Source organism: Camelina sativa, chromosome 16 (assembly GCF_030686135.1).
Source record: "Camelina sativa cultivar CO46 ecotype springtype chromosome 16, ASM3068613v1".
NCBI classification, from domain to species: Eukaryota; Viridiplantae; Streptophyta; class Magnoliopsida; order Brassicales; family Brassicaceae; genus Camelina; species Camelina sativa.
The window spans coordinates 25,818,018-25,840,463 of record NC_141895.1 but is presented as its reverse complement, the minus strand read 5'-3'; the positions used below and the strand labels follow the sequence as shown (position 1 = coordinate 25,840,463).

General features: G+C 33.6%; 1 protein-coding gene and 1 pseudogene across 2 annotated transcripts; both read left to right on the top strand.

The window, feature by feature from the left end:
- The first annotated feature begins 980 nt into the window (after window positions 1-980).
- Window positions 981-3,069, top strand: LOC147925961 (spermidine sinapoyl-CoA acyltransferase-like). Its single transcript, XM_087490362.1, has 3 exons — window positions 981-1,535; window positions 1,697-1,939; window positions 2,337-3,069. Exons 1-3 carry the CDS (start codon window positions 1,080-1,082, stop codon window positions 2,997-2,999), a joined length of 1,362 nt encoding a protein of 453 aa, XP_087346488.1. The 5' UTR covers window positions 981-1,079; the 3' UTR covers window positions 3,000-3,069.
- A 4,108-nt stretch (window positions 3,070-7,177) lies between these two features.
- Window positions 7,178-9,326, top strand: LOC109129395 (spermidine sinapoyl-CoA acyltransferase-like; annotated as a pseudogene). Its single transcript, XR_015583785.1, has 3 exons — window positions 7,178-7,690; window positions 8,259-8,496; window positions 8,580-9,326. The product of XR_015583785.1 is annotated as a spermidine sinapoyl-CoA acyltransferase-like (transcript).
- Window positions 9,327-22,446: the final 13,120 nt, after the last annotated feature.

Sequence of the window (22,446 nt, the reverse complement as noted above, 5' to 3'; positions counted from 1 at the left end):
TTAATTGACTTCTCACTGGAAACCAATGAATCTTCTAAATATGTTGTTGTCTTCAATTTTACATTTGTCAAATGTTATAACCTTACCTGTGATTTTTTTTTTTTTTTTTTTGATGTATTTTTAAACTTTTTCATCAATCATAATAAATAAGTAAATTAATTTAAATTAATTAAACAAGTATTTCAATCAAACCAGCATAATTTAAATTAATATATTTCATAAATCCACCAAAGAAAGAGACCTTTTAACTTTTAAGCACATGATAAACTAGGTTTTTGGCAATGATGAAAATAACATAATAATCCAAATGGTGGGGCTCGTGGATATATTCTCTCTTTGGTATTACTCGTAAAACCCATCCATTTGAATCACTCCAAAATATGTATGTAAGTGTAACGTCTTATTCACATGCATAAGTAAGGTAAGAATGGAACTATGGAAGTCCTTTAACCTAGCTAGTGGTCAAATGTTAAAATGTTTTTACACCAGATCTAGGGTTAAAGTCCTAAATAATGCAGTTCCTTATTAATAGTGTAAGAATAATCAAAAGTTTCAAAGTATTGGAGGTAGAGTCGTTCATCTTGGTCTCGAGAATTAGGACTAAAACTGTCTATCTTGGTATGGCAAAGGTAAGAATCGTAAGTAGAAATATATAAATCTTGTGAGGAGAGGTTTTGTTCGTGGAGTCATTTATCATAATCAAAATGCATTGCAGGTTATAGATTTGTTCATGTGTTCCAATTTTATCATGTATATATGATAGATTAGTTGTTCATTCACTATAGTAATAGCGTTTGATAAAAAAGAGAATACAATTTGAAATTTGTGCAAAAGAAAAAAAAAAATATATATATATATATATATATCTAGAACCTTGAGAAAAAGTCTAATTTTTTTTTTTTGAATAAAAAGTATAAAATATTACTCTCCATTTCTCAAAAAAAAATCCCCTTTAAAAACAATCCCGTTCAAACTGCATTGGAAAGAATAATTAAAAGATATTCCAAAATCTAGATACCATGACGTTCTCTATAAAAGGCGAGGGTTATACTCTTTAAGGCATCAAAAATACTTAAGACATGCCAGTCCAAATAAGCTCATCGATCCCTTTAGTGGTCGAAAAAAAACTCACCCAAATGGTGAAACCCTCAGAACGCATACCTCCTCAAACCCTTTCTCTTTCAACACTTGACAATGATCCAGACAATGAGGTCATTTACAAGACTATTTACGTTTTCAAAGAAAAGAAAGCTCTTGACGATGCTGACCGGCCGGAAACTTTGCTTAAGGAGGCTTTATCCGATCTTCTTGTGTGTTATTATCCACTCTCAGGGATTTTGAAGCGGTGGGAAAGTGATAGAAAGCTTCAATTGACCTGTGGGGGCGATGAAGGCGGTGTGGCATTCACGGTGGCTACTACAAATGTGGAACTGTCTTCCTTGAAGTATTTAGATAACATTGACTCAGATACGGCCTTGAAGTTCTTGCCTCATGAGCTCCAAGTGGAGGATGGTTATCGACCTTTTGCTTTGCAGGTACACAACCCTTTGATGTTCCATTATATAAGTACGAAATTAAGTTAAATGTCATGTTTAAACCTTAACACTTCGGTTATAAGACCAAACACTATTAACATCAGTTTAATAGTAGTAATAAACGATTAATGTTGTGAAAATAACAATGATAATGATCACAGGTGACCAAATTTAGGTGTGGAGGATTCACCCTAGGGATAGCGATGTCGCATGCAATGTGTGATGGATATGGACTAGGTCATACCATGTGTGCCTTGGCGGAGTTGGTTGGCGGGAAAAAGAAGCTGAGGGTGACGCCCGTTTGGGAAAGAGAAAGACTCGTGGGAAAGCCGAGAGAAGATGATCAACCTCCCTTTGTTCCTGTCTACACGGCAGTTTCGCCCTACTTACCTACGGATGATTGGGTAATATTATTAGATTGGGCTCAAGTTAATTGAGAAACAGACAAGAAACCAAGTACATAGGAATTGGGTTGTGAGGATTTTTCTTGATATTTTCATGTTTCTTTTTCTCACAAATTATAAGTTTAGTAGAAAAAGAAACAAAATACAAGGTACTCGCCAGAATCACACGATTTTTGCATATATTAATATAAGAAATCAGTACTACATATATATATATATATTAGTAAATTAAGTTGCTAAAAATATAATTATTTTTATGACAAAAAAAATTATTTTGGATAAAACTGTTTATCAAAATTAGTTTTTATGAAAACCAGATACTTCAGTTTATTTTTAGGCTTTTAGCTACTTTTTATCTAACATATTTTTTTTGTTCCATGTTTATAATTGTAATCAGGTAACTGAAAATATAAATATTAGTGCGGAGAGCATAAGAAGGTTGAAAGAAGCTACATTGCGAGAATACGACTTCTCTAACGAGGCACCAACTACTTTTGAAGTTATCGGTGCTTATTTGTGGAAATCAAGAGTTAAAGCTCTGAGTTTAAATCAAGATGGTGTCACAGTGTTAGGTTTACCTGTGGGAATTCGAAAAGTCGTGGATCCGCCTTTACCCGATGGGTACTATGGGAATGCATACATTGATATGTATGTGCCATTAACCACAAGGGAAGTGGGAGAATTTATGATCTCAGACATCGTGAAACTCATAAAAAAGGTGAAGAAAAAAGCTCACGATAAAGATTATCTTCAAGAAGAGCTTTCAAACACTGAAGATATCATTAAGATGAATTTAACGAACAAAGACAAAAAAGATGGGTTGTTTTTTTTGACGGATTTGAGGAATGTTGGGATTTTTGGATCTATGGATTTCGGATGGAATGAACCGGTGAATATCGTCCAAGTGGTCCCGCCAGAAACAGCTAGGACAATTGGTATGTTCATGCGACCGTCGAGATTGGAACCAGCGATGGTTGGAGGAGTTCAAATTATGATTACGTTGCCAAAAGCTGCAATGGCTAAGTTCAAGGAAGAGATTAATGCTCTAGCTAAAGTATAAATAGTCTTTCTTTTGTATGTGGTAATCTGAATAATAAAATAAAATCAATAAATAATAATCTCTAATGCTCCAGATCCCGAAAGAAAACTAAACCCTACTAGTTCGTAATCGGAGAACCCAAATACAATTATTTAACTACCTTAAGGATGCTAAATTTTCTCAACAAGAAAACGTCAAAATCCAAAAAAATCGATGAATTCAAAAGGAGAAAAAAGAAGAAAACTAAACCTTAATAGATAGTAAATGGAGAACCCAAATATTGTTTATGACATTTCGTCCAAAAAATAAAACACATAACATAGAAGAAGAAAGCTTCGAGCTTGGGCTGAAAACGAAGAAGAGAATGACGTCACCGAATGAAGGGTAGAACTGACTTTTACACAAAAGCAACAATGCCTGTTTTCGTAAGAAATCTGGAAAGTGCTTAAATCAGAACACATTGCTAAGACAAATGCCTTTTTTTTAATTAACTCAAGATTAAATAGACTTCTTACATATGTAAGAGATTTTTTTTTTTTTTTTTGATAACTCAGCTATTGGGGCCGAAAAAACCATGTTAAATTTCGAATTCTCGTGGCCAATACTACTTGAACTTAACCATTGGACTAAAACGACTTGGTTTAAGAGATCTATTTATCTTACTATCAAAAGAGAAAACTATTTATTTCAAGACAATTTGTTTTGTTAATAACTTGTTTAAATATAGTGTTTTTCTACTAGATCTAATGGCCTAGTTAACCCCATAAAAGGAAGAGGAGTCAAACTCAAAATTCGAAAGAGCTGATGGTCATGGTCTAGATAATTGCTAATTTTAGTGTCATATTTGAGACAATATCAGTATCGAATCGGAGACATGGTGGAGAAGCAAGATAGATGGGACCGCAGACGTGTGAGATTGATTAATTGAGGAAGTAAAACTTACGAATCTCAAATTCCATGAGTAGTTTACCCACCAGTCTCAAAACTCAAAAGTTTTAAAACTAAATGAGAACATCATCTATTTCCCACACTTATATGTTTTATTTCTAGGGCATGTAAACACATAGCATATCTATTAATTCTAATATTTTAAATGTTAATGGTATAACTGAAAACAAGTCTATACATTTTTTTTTTAAACTACATTTTCTAAATCGACTTAGACAATTTAGCATATCCACTTTATTGTTTTCTTCTTAGACTAGAAGAAAGTGGAAACTTACTTCGTTTCCTTTTGAGAAACATATATTAATTTAGAAATTCACAATTTTTTTTTTGTATGATGCATTCTTGTCTTCCAAAAGTACCTTCCCACTTTCCTTCAATATCAATCAACAAAATGACGTGTAATTAAAAAAACTATATTAATAACTAAAATATGTTACTATAGTGTATATTCGTTGATCAAGAAATAAATGTTACTTTATTATACATAATGGATTTTGGGTGCTCGTGGTCACACGAAAATTTGTAAACCATATCCGTCGTCCATAGGTTATTACTATCTCTACTTTTGTGTAATCGTATCTGATATGCTGTGCTGGCAAAGCGTATAAGGCATATAAAAACTTAAGACATGCCAGTCCAAATAAGCTCATCGATCCCTTTAATGGTCGAGAAAAAGCTCACCGAAATGGTGAAACCTCAAAACACATACCTCTGCAATCTCTTTCCTTTCAACACTTGACAATGATCCTTATAAAAAGTAATTTACAAGGCATATGTTACGTTTTTGTTAGTGTATGGGCTGACAGTCCATGTTGAGATTTATTGATGTCGATTATTATAAAATCTAATATTGTTATAAATTCTAAGATGTTATTTAAATTTTTGTATCATTGATTAAGAAAGACAACAAAATTTTTTTCCCTAAATCCTTCTATAATTTCTGCATAGTATTAGAATAGTCGGCCTGAGTGGATCTAAATTAAAACGTTTTCACACTAGAAGTTTTGTGATCTCAATTTCAAAGAGATCATGGTGAATCTGATTGGAGAAGATGGTGCTGATGAAGATGGTAAGCTAAGTAGTGAAGACTACGTAATTCTTTCCTAATTATTGAGGTATTATTTGATATTCATTATATAAAAAAGCAATTATAGTTACGTCATGAGTTTTCTTTTTCTTTTTTCTTTTTGCAATAATTAATGGAAACTTTTCTTTTATTTAAACTAATGATGATCGTTCTAGGTTTTATGGTATATACGAGTTTGGTTATGATTCTTCAGAGTTTTTGTTTGGTAATAGTTTTACCATTACGGAGGAGCTGATTTGTAGACTATCCAAGATAAAAAAACAATTATTTGTGGATTAGTAGGATTTGCACCCACGAGAGATGCTGTTATTTCCTTTTACGAAAGACCAAAAACAAGCTAAAGTTTTACCCCTATTTTCAAGATTAAAGTGTATGCCCAAAAGAGTTTGTTAACATGATTTGTCTATACTCGAAAAGTGTTCATGACAGTATGTTCTGTTTTAGATTATACCACATTTGTCGTATGAAGGAGTATTGTGTATGGGCCTACAGTCCATATTGGCTTTGTTGATATCGATTATTATAAATTATAATATTGTTGTAAACTCTAAGATTTGAATGTTATACAAACTCTTGTATCATTGATAAAGAAAGACAACATGATAAAGAGTTTTCCTCAAATCCTTTCTATAGTTTCCCTTTCCATAGTTTCTACAGTTTTCAAAGCCTAGAACGTTGTTGATGAATGGTGATCGGGTGAGTATTTTGCTGAAAAGAGGCGTTGTCCATATTCTTGTCTGTTTTGGTTATTTTATTTATTATAATTAACATATCAATCATCTTAATGGGCTTAGGCTGATGGGCCATATAAATACACAGTTATGTACTTACAAAATAAGAGGCTCAAATCGGAGCAAATTCACTACTACAAGAAAACTGTCTTATAGCCATGAATTTTTTTGAAGCTATACCCATAAATTTGTGGCTATGAAGCCGATATTCATAGAAAACCACAAAAAACAAAATTGTGTCTATAAAATTATAGCTATCTTTTGAATTGTGGCAATCTTTGGTTAAGTTGCCACGAACTAGCCACAAAATATTTTGTAACAATTAACCACAAATTGCAACATAAAAGCTAACATAACATAAAATTTGAAAATTTGTTTTCACTGTTAGATTTTTTTATTTGGAGTTTAAGGTTTAGAGAATATAAAAAAAAAATACAAAAATAAAATCATATATTAGCCACAAAATAACTATAAACAGCTTGACACAAAATGTGTGGACTATTAGCCACCATTCATTTATGGCAAATTGTGGCTAAATAGCCAGAATTATTTCTAGATGCTTAGTTAATTATATCTATGACAAAAAAAAAATGGATTGGGTTATTTTAATTAAATAATATTATTTAACTGTATTCTCCCCTCCTTATGTGTCCCGCGCGCTCTCGACACTGTAAACAACAACTGCTTGGAAAATTAGCTTACTCATTGACATAAGTTTGTAGTTGCGAGTCGCAGACCGAACCCACGTCCCTATGTTGTCAAGAGAAGGAGGGGAAAGCATTGGATTATTAATTGAAAAAGGATTGCCATACTTCTGTTGGATAAAGGCAACCAAATAAAAGTTGATGCACAAAGTAAGAAATCTGATGGAACATTCATCCACCAACTACGTAACCAGTCTGGTGTTCTGTCTCTCATAACAATACAAAATATGAAAGGATTGTTTTTGAAATTTCTCCTTAAATCAAACAGAGCTGAACCTGTCAACATTTGGAGGAGAAGGATGAAGAGATAATAAAGTTCTGGAAGTTTAGAAAGTCTCTCGTTCTCCATAAGAAAACATTAGGCTTCTAGATGATGAAATGAACAGCCCCTGATACTATTTTCTATTGTCGTACCATGGTCCGCCCATATGTATATGGACATGGGCATGTCCATGGGTGGCCCGCCCAATTGACAGCTATATTTCCCAGCCGCTGCTACCACCTAAAGATGATACGAGTTACGTACGTTTGCTTTTACTATTTCAAATAAAGATGAAGATATACTGGCCGTGCAGACAACAGTGACATTTAAATGATATTACTATGTCACACCGTTTCCATTTCCTTAATTTATTGGCCATGCATGCGAACAACAAAGATAACTTAGCATATAAACAAAAGTGCCAGTTGTAACTTGTTACAACATTTACGGTTAAACGTGGCCAACATGATGCAAAAACCTTTTGTTTATAAAGGACAAGAGTGTTCATAAAATTATACACACAGAAATTAGAACATGTCGATCACTTTAATGGTCGAGAAAAAGCTCACCGAGATGGTGAAACCCTCAAAATACATACCTCCTCAAACTATTTCCCTTTCAACACTTGACAATGATCCTTATAACGAGGTCATTTACAAGGCATGCTACGTTTTCAAAGCCAAGAACGTAGTTGATGATGATGACCGGGCGGAATCTTTGCTTAAAGAAGCTTTGTCCGATCTTCTCGTGTATTACTGTCCACTTTCAGGGAGTTTGAAGCGCCAGGATAGTGACCGGAAGCTTCAGTTGAGCTGTGGTGGCGACGAAGGTGGTGTGCCGTTCACGGTGGCTACTGAAAATGTGGAGCTCTCTTCTTTGAATAATCTGGAGAGCATTGACTCAGATACGGCCTTAAAGTTCCTGCCTGAACTTCACGTGGAGAGCGATGGTTATCGACCTTTTGCTTTGCAGGTACATAAGCCATTCTTGTTTTTTAGGTACATAAGCCATTCTTGATTAGAATTCGCTTTTTCAAATTAAAAACAAAAATTATCCGCTTAAACAGTATAAAAAATAGTATATAATTTCATTTTTAGATGAGTTTTTTATGCACGGCTTGGGTTGTGCTGGCTAGCTTGTTATCCCTTAGGCTTATACGGGTTTTAACATCTTGTTATATAATCAAGGACGGATTACATCCATTGAAAATTTACAAGTAAATAGAATAAACTTCTTATTTTATGTATCTTTCATCGAGTTATAATTTGGAGGAAAAAAACAAAAAAGTAATACGTAAACCTCTTTAATTAATCATTCCGGTCATGCATGAAATCTGCAAACTCCGCATATTTTGTGTCCAGTTTTGTCTTGTCTATTTAATTTCGTGCATGTGACTTGTAGGGTAAACATTTTTTTTTTCCTCTAGAACAACGTAAATTTAGACGCATGTAAACGACACACAGCTTGTGGCAGGTGACCAAACTTTTCTCACATTAAATTCAGATGTACTATTAAAAAAATAATACATAACCTTATTGATTACGATAGGTAACCATGTGGAGGATTCGTGTTAGGGATGGCCATGTCACATGCAATGTGCGATGGATATGGAGAAGGTCATATCATGTGTGCTTTAACGGAGTTAGCTGGCGGGAAGAAGAAACCAACGTTGACGCCGGTCTGGGAAAGAGAAAGACTTGTGGGGAAGCCGGAAGACGATGATCAACCTCCGTTTCTTCCCGGTGGCGACACGGCAGCTTCACCCTACTTACCAACGGATGCTTGGGTATGCATGTGTGTGCACAAAACTATATGTTTTTGAATCTAAGGTAATATTTTCATTCTATCCTTGTTTATAAATGTTTTTAGGTAACTGAAAAAATAAATATTAGAGCTGATAGCATAAAAAGATTGAAAGAAGCTACATTGAAAGAACACGACTTCTCCAATGAGACAATCACTACTTTCGAAGTTATAGGAGCTTATTTATGAAAGTCAAGAGTTAAATCTCTCAATTTGGATCGAGATGGAGTCACTGTTTTGGGTTTATCAGTAGGAATCCGCAACGTTGTGGATCCACCATTGCCCGATGGATACTACGGTAATGCATATATCGATATGTACGTGCCATTAACTGCAAGAGAAGTGGAAGAATCTCCCATCTCAGATATCGTAAATCTCATAAAAGAAGCCAAGAGAAAGGCCTGCGATCAAGATTATCTCCAAGAAGAGCTTGCAAACACTGAAAAAATCATTAAGATGAATTTAACGATCAAAGGAAAAAAAGATGGGTTGTTTTGTTTGACGGATTGGAGGAATATCGGGATCTTTGGATCAATGGATTTTGGATGGAATGAGCCGGTGAATGTTGTCCCAGTGGTCCCATCGGAGACAGCTAGGATGGTTAATATGTTCATGCGACCATCTAGGTTGGAACCGGCCCATATGGTTGGAGGGGTTCAGATTGTGGTTACATTGCCAAGAATTGCAATGGTTAAGTTCAAGGAGGAGATGAAAGCTTTAGAGTAAAGCTTGTTTTTTTTTTTTTAATCTTCTTTTGTTTTGTGAAATCATACAAAAAAATAATAATAAGAAGAGTCTAATTTGTTGCAACAATCTTAATTCATGTTAAAATATTAGCTAATTAGAATGAATGATGAAACTTACGTCAGCATGATTTGGAAAAATCAAGAATTTAAATCTTTTTTTTATTAATAACATATAATATGTCTGTTTGAGCAAGTTACAGGCCCCTTCATCTCCTTCTTTGTAGCGCAGTCCCTCGAGATCAGTTCCCATATTAGCTCTAGCCCTTCGGTTTCTCATAGCATTACGCAACAATCAGTTGTTCGAACGAACTATATATCCACCCTAGCTAATTCACCTCAAATTTTTGGAGTTCTCTTCCAAAGATCCTCACCGTCAGTCACACAAAATTTTTTGGAAGAACGCTCCAACACAAACACATCACCGTCAGTCACACAAAAAGACTTTGCTTCATCCCAGAAATCTGTGATGATGTCCGCTTAATTAGCTATAGAAAATAATAGCATGTTTACTTTTTGCCTCTTCATCTATATCCTTGAAGCTGCACTCAAAGCCAATATATCGTTGTGATAGATGGATAAAGCTCCGTACGTTCCTTCAAAAGTCCTATTGGAGACAGAATTTTAAATGAAAAAAAAAAACAAGTGTAAATTTATTTTAGATTATACAAAATTTTTAAAATATGATATATACGATATTATCAAACACATCATTTTAGAAATCCTATTATCACAAATTTAAAATATATAATATATGAATGAGCTCTTGAGTAGTTAGTTGTATAGAAAATGAAACCCTCCTCTTGTGTTGCTCAAACACGCGCCTCATTAAGGAGAAAGGATTGAAAACTAGATAATATATTTCATTAAATTAGAAACGCTTAAACAGAAAAGGATGGTAAAAGGTGATCTAGTTCCAAAAAGGAAAACAAAAAGTTAGAACTTCGATTCATGTGGAGAATAAGGAAACAAAATAAACTTAATTATCCAAATAAGACAAGGATTTATTATTAGGGATTGTGAAACCTCTATAAATAGAGCACATACGTGACTTCTTTTTTCACCAACACATTCATCCATACTACTTCAAAAAATACTCTCTGATTGTAGCGAGCTGAGTTTAATTAAACATCTCGAATCATGGGCACCAAGAAGATCATTGGCTTCGCGCTCTTGATCATGTTTCTCTTGAGTTGCACCTCGGCTAAATTATACAAAGTCGGTGGTTCCAACTATGGATGGACTGTGAAGGACGAGTGGACGACTCTAACACACAACAATCGACCAATACAATAGAAACGTCAGCTATATAGTTTACCCAAGCTCTCTAATATTAAACCCTAGTAAAGCCGAGAATTACATACGAACTCGCGGTGTGGTACACCACGGCTCCGGATATATGTTTTCTGTCATTTCATATAGAAAATTTTAATAGTTTAAATCTTGGTGTTTAGAGTAAACGGTAACCCAACTTGTTTACTATCTGGTTTGGTATTATAATAACTAAAATATAGGGGGAAGCTTTGCGGGTTAGTATTAGACTAAAGTACATAGTACCTATAAATATGCATAATCTTATTTATTTTGCTCGATTTGTCTGTCCACATAGTATGCATAATTTCATACTCCATTCGTTTTAAATTATTTGTCCTTCAAAAATTTTTCACAAAAATTAAACAAATAACTAAATTTTCTATTTTACTCTTCTTTAATATTATATATTTTATTGGTCAAGACATTAAAACAATTGGGATAAAAGTAGTCGTTTTTACCAAACATGTGTATTAGAAATCTAAAATGACAAATATTATAAAACAAAAAAATTATTCTAGAATGACAACTAAAAAAAATTGGAAGGAGTAGTTAATATTCGTTATTTAGGTTCAATCTTAATAATATAGAGATTTCAGATGTACAATTATGAAACAAAAATTTTTTTTTTAAAGAATATAGTGATATTATGTAAATTTTCGAATTAGATGGACCATGTAAAAGGTGATGTGTTATTATATTTTTTAAATGGTTCATATTATTAAGTATTAATATAACATGAAACATATCAAATTATCAAACTATTACAAGTAACAGAAAATTACAACAGTTTTAGTAAAAATAGCATGAACCATGTTATTCATACTGAGAAAAATCTATTAGTGTGAACCTAGTTTAGAAAAGAAAAATTTTGAAATTTGTGAGACTAAACATTTACGGGTGATATCCTACAATAAAGAAAATTGGACCTATGTTTTAATACCCAAATGACACCAGATCTCAAAGAAGAAGCATTGCCACTCATCAGTTAGGGGTATATTGAATTTGATATTTTAGGAGATTTGCTGAGATTTTAATATTTCAGAATTTTGGGAGATTTGAGTGTTATTTTGTGAGATTTTGTTTTTTTTTTGCAGATTTTTTGAGATTTGGGTTTTGGGATTTGGTGAGATTTGGTGAAATTTGATTATTAATTTTAGGTGATTTTAGAGTATAAAAAGAAAAGAAAAATAGAAAAGAAAACAACTTGATTCAACGTCATGTGAAGAATCAAATTTTAACCTAACTTCACTCGATCACACTTTGGTTAATTTAAGAAGGAAAAAAATAGACATTGTAGTTAAAAGGAGACAAAAAACATTTCTCAATAAAAAGTATTGGATAAAAAACTAAAATAATAAACCAACAGAAAGAATGAAAACAATCTTATATAAAGCACAATAATAGTATTGTATCATGATCTCATATTCATAGCATCTGTCCACATGTTTTCCGCTATGGTTGCTCTCCAATTATTAGCAAGCATTCTTTGTTGTTCTTGAGTACTATGAAGCTCTTCTTCTTCATTATTCCCATCATCAACTCTTTCATCAGTGTTAGTTCCTTCTGCATTTCTAACATTTTCAAACAAGTCTGAACGACATTCTCGACGAAGATAATTATGTAAAACAACACAAGCAAGTACTAACTCTACTTGCGTCTTATATGGAAAGGGTGGTGCATATTTGAAGATGAGAAATCTTGACTTGAAGATGCCAAAAATCCTTTCTACTACGTTTCGTAAGCTAGAGTGACGATGGTTAAACAACTCATTTGCAGTTACTAGATCTTTTCCTTGTCCCCTAAAGTCTTGGAGATGATAGCGAGTACTTCGGAATGGAGCTAAAAATTGACGATGATTGGCGAATCCACAATCAACTAAATAATATTTTCCTACAATTTTAAAGTTATACAAATATAAGTAATATAACTTGAAAATTAATAACAAAGAATATTAGTTTTATCATAATGAAATGACATACCTTCTGGAACAATTAATTTGTTGGTGTTCCTAGTTAAAGCATCGTTTAGTACCTTTGCGTCGTGAGCTGAACCTTCCCAACCGCTAAGAACGTATGTAAATTCTAAATCAAAATTACATGCAGCTAACACATTTTGTGATAATTGTCCTTTTCGATTACGGTAGCTAGATGAGTCTTGTCCTGTTATCATTGCGGGGATATGAGTTCCATCAATAGCCCCTACACAATCCTAAGGAAAAAAGGAACAAGAGTTTAGCTAGCCACATAGTTTTTTGAAATACTAGAAAATAAGCAGAAAAAAACAATCTCATACCTTAAAATAAGGATAAAACCATGTGCTATCCTTTATTTTTGTAGGCACTGCAAGCCCGGGTTTAGCCATATACTTAGGAGCAAGTGCTTTTAATACCTTCAGAATTGTGTTAAAGCTCCTACTTATTGAGAATCTATCTTCAACTGAAACATATCTTGAATTTTGCCCAAAGATGAACAAAAATATGGCAAGCATTTCTTCAACTGAAACATATCTTGTGTCTTTTAAACCCATCTCCAATCTAAAAATAGAGCATAAATTCAGAAATGCTTCTGGGTCCATGCGATATGATATCTTGTGTTTTTATGTAATTTTAGAGCTTAATTCTTCATTGTTTTGTGCATATTCATGAGCATTTAGGTTGTTTAGGTTGCATTTTGCATTAAGTTTGTTATCTCAAATGATGGAGTATAGATGTACAAAGAAAGTGTGCTTTGGAGACAAATAAGTCAATAATTATCAATATAATGGAAGACACACATTTGAATGCACACAGATGATTGATGATTCGGAACCAGTTTGCAGTCCCTCAAAGATCGACTCGTATGAAGACCTTTATTTGGGATTTAGCTCCAGAGTTCTTCATCTAAGTTATTGGAAATTGAGTAAGCTTTGCAATAGAGGTGATTTCAGGCCAATCAGATGTGCGTGTAAAGAGTTATACCTGTTTGAGTGAACGTATATACAGCCATAGTGAAGACAGGAGCCACACGCGGCCAAGAGAAGCGGCCAAACGGTGGCCGAGTGAAGACCAGCGGCCATCCCAATCGGTCAAGAGCTGGCCAATGGAGTTCAGTGAGAGGAAGATCGTTTACAGCAGCGGCCAAGCTCAATCAGCCAAGCCATGACCGTTGGAGCCACGCGACCTCATCAATCGGCCAAGCCATGGCCGATGGAGCTCAAGAAGAGAAAACACCGTTTACACCAGCGGCCACCACCATCGGCCAAAGTGTGCCCGACCATCCCAATCGGCCATCTCAATCGGTCAAAGCATGGCCGTGTGAGACCATCACCACACTTGTTTTAGTTTTGATCCGGGTTTGACCCGGTTTGAACTGGGTTGACCCGGCTCCCTTTTATTTTGCTATAAATACTCTAACCCTATTAAGGGGAGACTTATCTCTTATCTCTTATTTTTGGTTTATCTTTTGTTTATCTTTTGTTTAGCAGCCACTTAGGATTCTTAAGCTTATTTACTCTTGGTTTGTTGAATGATTTAGTACTTCTAAGTTTTTTAATAGCAATTTCTCTTTCAACTCTCTTAATCTATAATCTCTTATTATGATTTCACAAAGATCAAACTATTTCCTTTGTGTGATCATGATGATGAGTGAGTAGATCATTAGAACTTTGGGCTAGGTAGATTAGGGAGATATATGATTGATCTTTGATGTCTAGAGCCTTATTTATGTGTTTCCTATCTTGTTTAGTGTTAATAATGCTGGAAAGCCTTGATCAAGCTTGAATCTAGACATTAGGATTTCCATTGCCCAAAAAGTGTTTGATGAAATTCCTGAACCAAACTATTCAAGGGCTTTGCACTCCTAGCCAATGGAAATTGATGATTAGGATGCTTAGTGATATTAAGACTTGTTCTTAATGCATGCTAGCTTTGTGATTGTCTTTGGAAAAAGTTGATTATCACTTGATTAGCATAGGAATCTCTACCATGGAAATGGATTGATTTGCATTAGTGTTCTTAGCCATAGGATTGTTCTTGATTGTTGCCTGGACATCTAGGATTGGTTAGCTATCTCCCAAGTCAATTACCTTGCCCAAGGTTCACTTGTTTAATCTTAATTCAAAGTTTGTTATTAGTTGTGTTCTGTTTCTTTTCTTTAATTTGTTTGCTAGTTAAGATTGTTACAACAAAACCAATTCTTTTTAAGAATAGATTAAACAACTTTATGTATTCTTAGTGAGTTGATTAATGCAGATTGTGGATTGATAATTTAATTAACTGAAATATACTACAGCACGATACAAACGTCGAAAAGTGTCATGCTCCTCACCAACCAGTGCTCTTTGGATGTATTCATGTCCAAGTCTTGTAGCTGGTTTTCTTATCTGGTGTGGTATCTGCCATACGGAATATTGAACCTTCGCAATGATTGACAAAACCAGCATCATAATATCAATATCTGACTTGAAATTACTCATTTGTTTTTTTCTTTCTAACTTATATCTCTTCACTTTCATGAACAATGCGATCCATTATAATACCCTACACAAAAACATAGCTATAAAACCACAAAGAATCACCTCGTAAACAAAACGAGAATCATCTCGTAAACAAAACGTGTACTACACAGACACAGATCATCATATAGAGAAAGTTAAAACATAGATACATCATCAAACAAAGAACACATGTGTATTGCATATAGACACAAAACCATAAATAATCATTGAAAAAAAAGAGTACTCACGTACGATGAAGCAACAGCGGCGTGGAGAACAAATGAGGGAAGGCAACAAATGATATATAATTCACCCTAATTTGGCCTTTAATATTTTACCCGCCACAATATAAGAACCATATTTTACCCGCCACAGGAAAATGCAAGATACACATTTTAATTTATTCTATATTAGTTACATAATTATATGCATTTTTGCTTTTCTTTTTGTGAAATATCTCTGGTTCAAGAATTAAAAAATAAATAAAAAAGGTGGTTATTTTTAAAAAGAAAAAACGTCTCAAATCAAAAATAAATAAATAAAAGAGCTCATAAAGTATTGCTAAATTGAAAAAAATAAACTATTAAACGAAAAAAAACATCTTCAATCTTTGTTGATGAATTTTGGTAACTTCTGATGTGAGACTCTAATAAAACTGGTTCCTAGACGTGTTGTTAGAGACATTCCGGTCCGGATTACCTCTAAAAACCGGATAACTAAAAACTCGCAAAAACTCGGAAAAACCCGTTAAAACCCCGTGAAGCGGTGGTTGAACCGGCGGGTTGGACCAACGGATCAATATCAAATTAAAATATTTAATTTTTATCACACTTCAAACTCAAACCAAATTAAATTTAACTGTTGTTATTTATAGAAAAATCACTTAGTTATTTTATCTAATCATTTAAAACTTTAATTTTAATTGTTTAGTATTTCATTATGTATGTTTTGTTCATATATTTATAGAAAAATATATATTATATTTATAAAATGTAAACAAACCAATAAACTAATTGACCCATGGTTCAACCGGTCTGACCGATTGATCCAATGACCCGAAAGATTTCCAGTTCACCTTCCGGTCCGGTTTTAAAAACATTGCTTAAAGGCAATGTTTAATGGTTAGGTCGCCACCGAACCAATTTTGAGATAACTATTCAATTATGTAATTTCAACTCGTTACCCTTTCATCACCATTTGAATTATAGTACATAAAATATATGTTACAAAAATAAAAGAGTTAATGTGAAGATTACAAGATGTGGTCCAATTATATTTGTTTACATTATTATTAAATATCGATTAATAATTCAATAGATGAATCCACTTGGGTATGGTTGCCAATTATAACAGACTATAAGGCTCGATAAAAATTTAAATACGAGTGATTATCTATACATTTTAATGATTTTTAAAAAATTAATTTGAAATTCACTATATCTATTTCTAATACAATTTACTATTTGTACCATCATAATAAACCATATTTTAATTTTTACATATTTTATCTTAAATAGTTGAAACTTATATTAAACACAATCTATGCATCTTAGTCTATATCATAATAAGAATTATAATATTTGAAAATTAACAAAAAATTATTGTTAAAAAAAGGAAAACCACTAAAGTTTTTTAGAAAACCAACATTGGCTAAAATATTTTTATATATATTGTTGTCCTAAGTAATAATTTACCTCATGTCAAAAAAAGTTAAAAAAATATATGTGTAATACGTTAACATATGCTTTGAGTTACGTAAACACATATATATAGATTAGCTTGGTCTCATAATAAAAATGTTGAAAATATGGGATCGTTTATACAATTTTTGTGTAGTTTTACTTTATAATATGAATCACCAGCATAAGAATAATACAACCTCATAAGAGAAAAATAATACCTTTACCAATATAACAAAGTTGAAAAAATTACATTGTTAGGTGAGAAAATATTAGATAGTTTAGTTGTTGGATAGAAATGAGTCTTTATAATCCCTTTTCTTTTAAGAATAATAATTACTATTAAATATAATATATGAATTAATTGTATATCCTTAATCCATTTTCTCTTTTTACGAATAAAGGTAATCATTTTCCTTGTAGAATTAGTATCTTAATTAAAACTACTATCTAATCTTATAATTTGTTTTTGAACGTATATATTTATTTAAAAAAGTTACAATTTTAAAATTTTAAACACATATTTTTTGTTTTATACATATTAAAATAAGAATTTGTTAGAAATGCCCCTTTTGAGATACCTCTTTTCAAAAATATATTTTTCTTGAACAATTTCATTTTTGCTTATTTTTACACAATTACAATATGTTAAATTAATATTTAGAATTTTTAGATTTGGATTCTCTATTTTACATTTAGAGTATAGTTTTGAGGGAATAGGGTTTAGTGTTTGATGTTAGGGCTTAGAATTTAACCATTTTATAGATTGAAAAGAGTATTTTTGAAAATAGACAACATGAAAAGGTATTTTTGAAAAGTAATATAGGAAAAGAATCAAAATAAACTTTTTACATGTTAAAATTACATTATTCAAAAACAAACTTCTTATATACATATTAGAATTATGTTTTTATATTTTAAAAATATTTAAATTTATATTTTTTATAATTCTATTTTTCAAATATAAAACATTAATTTTCTTATGTACATATTAGATTTAAATTTAACATTTTAAGATTTTTTATACTAGGATTTTTGTGTGTCATAGCAGGTTCAATTAACCTTATGTGTTGTAGTACTTAAGGTGTCAATCGAAATGAGATGTTGCTAGCAATCAAGATGCAATCAAGAAATCACAAGTCAAACCGGTTCAAAAAAGTGGTTTTATGTCTAACAATCCTAGAATGATCAGAATGCAGAACTAGAAACGAAAATGTATGTCAAGAGGTAAACGTGAGTAAAAACGAAATCGAGTCTAAAAAGGAACTAGATAGCAAGATGAAAAACAGCCTTAGGAATGCAATATCAATCAAAAGATAGAAGTCCTAAGGATGGGGGTAATTGATGTCGGTGGAGTCTCTCAGTCCACAGAGTGTTTAACATGCCATGCCACAAGCAAGCTATCCCTAAACAATGAACATCACGACTTAGCTAATCTAATCTCTTGGCAAAAGCTACTCAGACTCAACCACTTCCATACCTAGCTCTCGCTAGAGAAACATGGTCGAGCAGGCATGACAAACAAGTTCATTCACGTCAACAAACATCCTAGACAACTGATCTCTTAGGCTAGAAATGTAAAAGTCTCTGGCACTAGTTGGTCAGACATTTCATCAAAAACCTTTTGGGTGCGGAAATGTCTAAGACCTAATTCCACTTGATCAGAGAGAAACTAGTGTTTCAAACTCTAGTCCATAAGGGAATCATACGAATCTAAGCTTAAACACCCTACATACTGAGATCCTCCACCTAATCTATCTCATCCTCAAGAACTATGACAACCCGTCCCGCGGACCCCACTAACCTCATTGCTAGCTTGTCCCCATAGGCCCAAAGCTGGCCCTGTAGGGCATCGATCCTAACCCCTCACCGTGGCAAATGGAACTACTCATCCAAATCCATAGTAGGTTATTGGTGCGCCAGGTGTTCGTCGAACCCTGGTCCTCACCCTTTATCAACCTTCCCACAGGACAAGTTGCCACCAATTGATCGGATCAGGCGGAAAGTCTAATCGCATCGACCGACGCCTCCACATGGCATCGACCGATGCTCATAGGTCAATCCGCGCTGTCCTCGCACTAACATCGACCGACGCACATAGTGCATCGACCGATGCACATGCCGAGCATCGTTTTCCCCAAAGCTTCTCGTCGAATCTTCGTTCCTGCAACCACATGAAAGCTTCCTAACGCCTCACATAAAATTCTAACAAGCCTAACAACACATAAATAATTAGATCAGAGGAACCTCCAGCTTAGATAAGCCATGGTCATGCACTTACCTTTGCCACAGAAGATTCTGAACCACAAACAGGCAAGAACACACTCCTAGGAAGCTCCTACAACGATCTCAGCTACAGATCTCTACAGAAACGCCTCCAATCTCTCAAAACTCACCAAGAACACTTAGAACTCTTTTGTCTCTTCTTTCCTCTCTGAAAACGGCTAAAACTCGTCGAATGAGACAAACATACGACATAAGGGTTTTCCTTTTCCTTTTGCCCAAAACGCAGCGTTTAACTTAAGTCAAAACGCAGAAAACTGAACCTGCATCGACCGATGCTCCTCCAGCATTGACCGATGCACATTCCCAAATCGGGATTTCGGTTCGCGGTTGTTACAAGAACTATCACACTACTCAGATCCATAAATCATCATCAAGGATACAAACTCGGAAAACATTGAATTAAGCATTGAATGAGATGAACAACTTTGTAGAAGATATCAAATGCAAAAACTCAATGAAATAAAAGATATCTGGATACAAAATCTCAAAACGTTTTAGGTAGCTAGATAAACCTTAAGGAAAAACAAAAACGAAAATAAAAGGTATCCCTCAGTAAAAACTTAACAAAATGTATTTATAGAAAAACTTGGAAAGCCCTAGAACATAAAACGACAAGATAGAGCATCGAATCGGGAATCGGGTTGTCCAAGTCGCTGGTCGTCAGTCCTGGGAGTATGTCGGTCGAGCTGGGTCGAGTGGAGGGGTGTTGGCTCGAGCTGGTTCGAGTGGAGTGTTTTTGGCTCGACCCAAAGTGGTGTTGGCTCAACCCAGAGTGGTGTTGGCTCGATCCAGAGTAGTGTTGGCTCGAGCTGGGTGTATACGTATCCACTAAAATGATGATAACTCTTGCACCACATCTCCGATTGTCTTGAAATAAACGGCATTGGAAAGTGACTCAATTCCCTACAACTTTGATGAAGACATCGAAAGCTAAATCCCTCGACTGATGGCTCAAATGGTGGATAGAGTGGTGGCTCGAGTGCGTGAGTGAAATTGGCTTGATTGAGTGCAGCAGGGTGAGTGGCTCGATTGAGTTCAGCGGTTAGCTCGATTGGTAAGGCTCGAACGGGAGACGAAGTCAGCTCGAGAGAGGGAGTTCGGAACATCGGCTTGAACGGTGGACGAAGTTGGCTCGAGATAGGGAGTTTGGAACGTCGGCTGTCGAGCGGTTCGAGTGAGGGAGTTCAGAATGCGGCTCAAGCGTGGATGTTGGAGCGTTGCTCGAGCGTGGATGTTGGAGCGTTGATGTTGGAGCGTGGCTCGAGCGTTGATGTTGGAGTGTGGCTCGAGCGTTGATGACATCCATTCTAGGCATGATGGATCGAGTGGGATACTGGTGCTTCTTCCTGGGAGCGCATCCAAGTTGCATGTCGGTTGAGTCACATGACGTCCATTCCGGTCATGCTTGGTCGAGCTGCATGTCTCAACCTCCATTCGGTTCCAACAGTCTGGACATCTCCTAAACACCTGAAATAACTCCAATATGCAAGATGTATGCATGCCCAATGCAAAGATTACCGAGATATGCATATTATGCAAAAGAGACTTAAAAACAATGTAAAACAATGAGTTAACAGAACAAAATGAATAACAAATGCATCATGAAAGAGTGTAAAATATATACATATCAATTTTTGAATTTTTTAATTTTTTTGCAATAACCTTTCACTTTTAAAAATTTATTAAAAGCGAATTGTGTTGTTTTTATACTTATTAGAGTTATCTTTTAGTTATACTAATTTGAAAAGTTATTTAGAAACTTAACTCCTACAATATTGCAAAAGAAAACAATAACTAACTAGGAGATATCCCGTACTTAAAGCACGGGTCAACATTTAAAAAAAAAATCTAATCTAATAATAAAAATTATTGTAAAATTTTTTTAAAAAGTTATTTTGTTGAGATAATATTTATTTTTAATTGTTCTGTAAATCTGTTAGTCTTTTTGAATACTAATTATTTTAGAATATTATAGTATTTTATTTTTGATGTATATTACAGTTTTACATTGTTTGTTTGCTGTATTTGCATTATTATTTTGTGAAATATGAAATAGTAATTTTAATATTACAGTTGTGAACAAATAAAAATTATTAATTTATCATCTATATAAATTTAGTTTTACCATCCGGCCAATGTGGAAATTAAAACACACATTTTTTATAGATTGAGTAATATATCTTCGTTTTATAAAATTCAAATCCCAACATATGCAGAAAAAATTCTGCATTTTATTAATCATAAGTATTATATGAAAATTCCAAACAATTTGTAAATAAAAGAAAATAAAGATGATAGGAGAATCATAACTTGAAATCTTAATAAAATCTTCGAAATTTAGTTATTAAAAATAATGATATTGTGTAATTGGATACAAAATCTTAAATTTTGAAATTCAGATTGGTTTATATTTTTTTAAAAAAATTTCGTCCATAATTTATTAGAGAGAGAGAAAATATATTTTTTCAGGATTTTTTATATTTGATCTGTCAGCATCTTTTATTTTTTATATTAATTATCTTTATTTAATTAATTAACTAAGCTTAATTAAAATTTTCTACTGACAATTGAATGTAATTTTTTACACATTTTAAGGTTAGTTTCATATTTGTACTTCCCAATTAATATAGTAGGATATATGACAACAAAATCGATTAGTCAAATAATACTTCAAAATATTCAATTTTGGTAAGATATTTTTAAAAAAATGGAAACTAAATATACCAAAAAATATGAAAAATGACATTTTCCTTGCTACAATACAATATTACTTTCTCTCTTTCACAAATTATATTAGTTAGCATGATATCAAAATTATATTAATTACTATTATATCTATCATTAATAAATATTTGTATTGTTGTAACGCCCGTGAACCAAATGTAGACTCTTGGTATGGATGTCGACCGACACCAGCAAAGGTATCGCTCGACACCATAAGTCAGTGGGATGTTAGTTTCGATTTTATGACTCTCGGTTTGAGCTAGTTCAATTTTGGGAACTTAGGTCTCGTATATAAGGGGATGTGGCCGACGTTTTAGGGTTTGAGAACCTAATTTTGTCCACCTTTGTAAAATAGAGAAAACATTTCCCTAAAAAGTTCTGGATAGTTTCTTGGAGGTTTTTCCTGAAGCTTTTGTTCCTTTTCTTGAGAGATCTGTGACACTCTGATTTGCGGAGAGGTTTAAAAGAATTGATTTGAACACCTATGTCACCAAAGTGCACTTATCTTTTCGGTCAAGGGTCCTGAGAGAACTCAAGAGTTAAGCGTGTTTGAACTGGAGTAGTCTTTGGATGGATGACCTTCCGGGAAGTGAATGTCGGAACTGTGCAAGTGAGGACAAAACACAGTGAAGGATCATGTGGTGATTTGTAGGGACGGTAACAAGTCTTTAAAGTCTTCCGGACGTAGCAAACTGACCGTCGGATATGTATGGG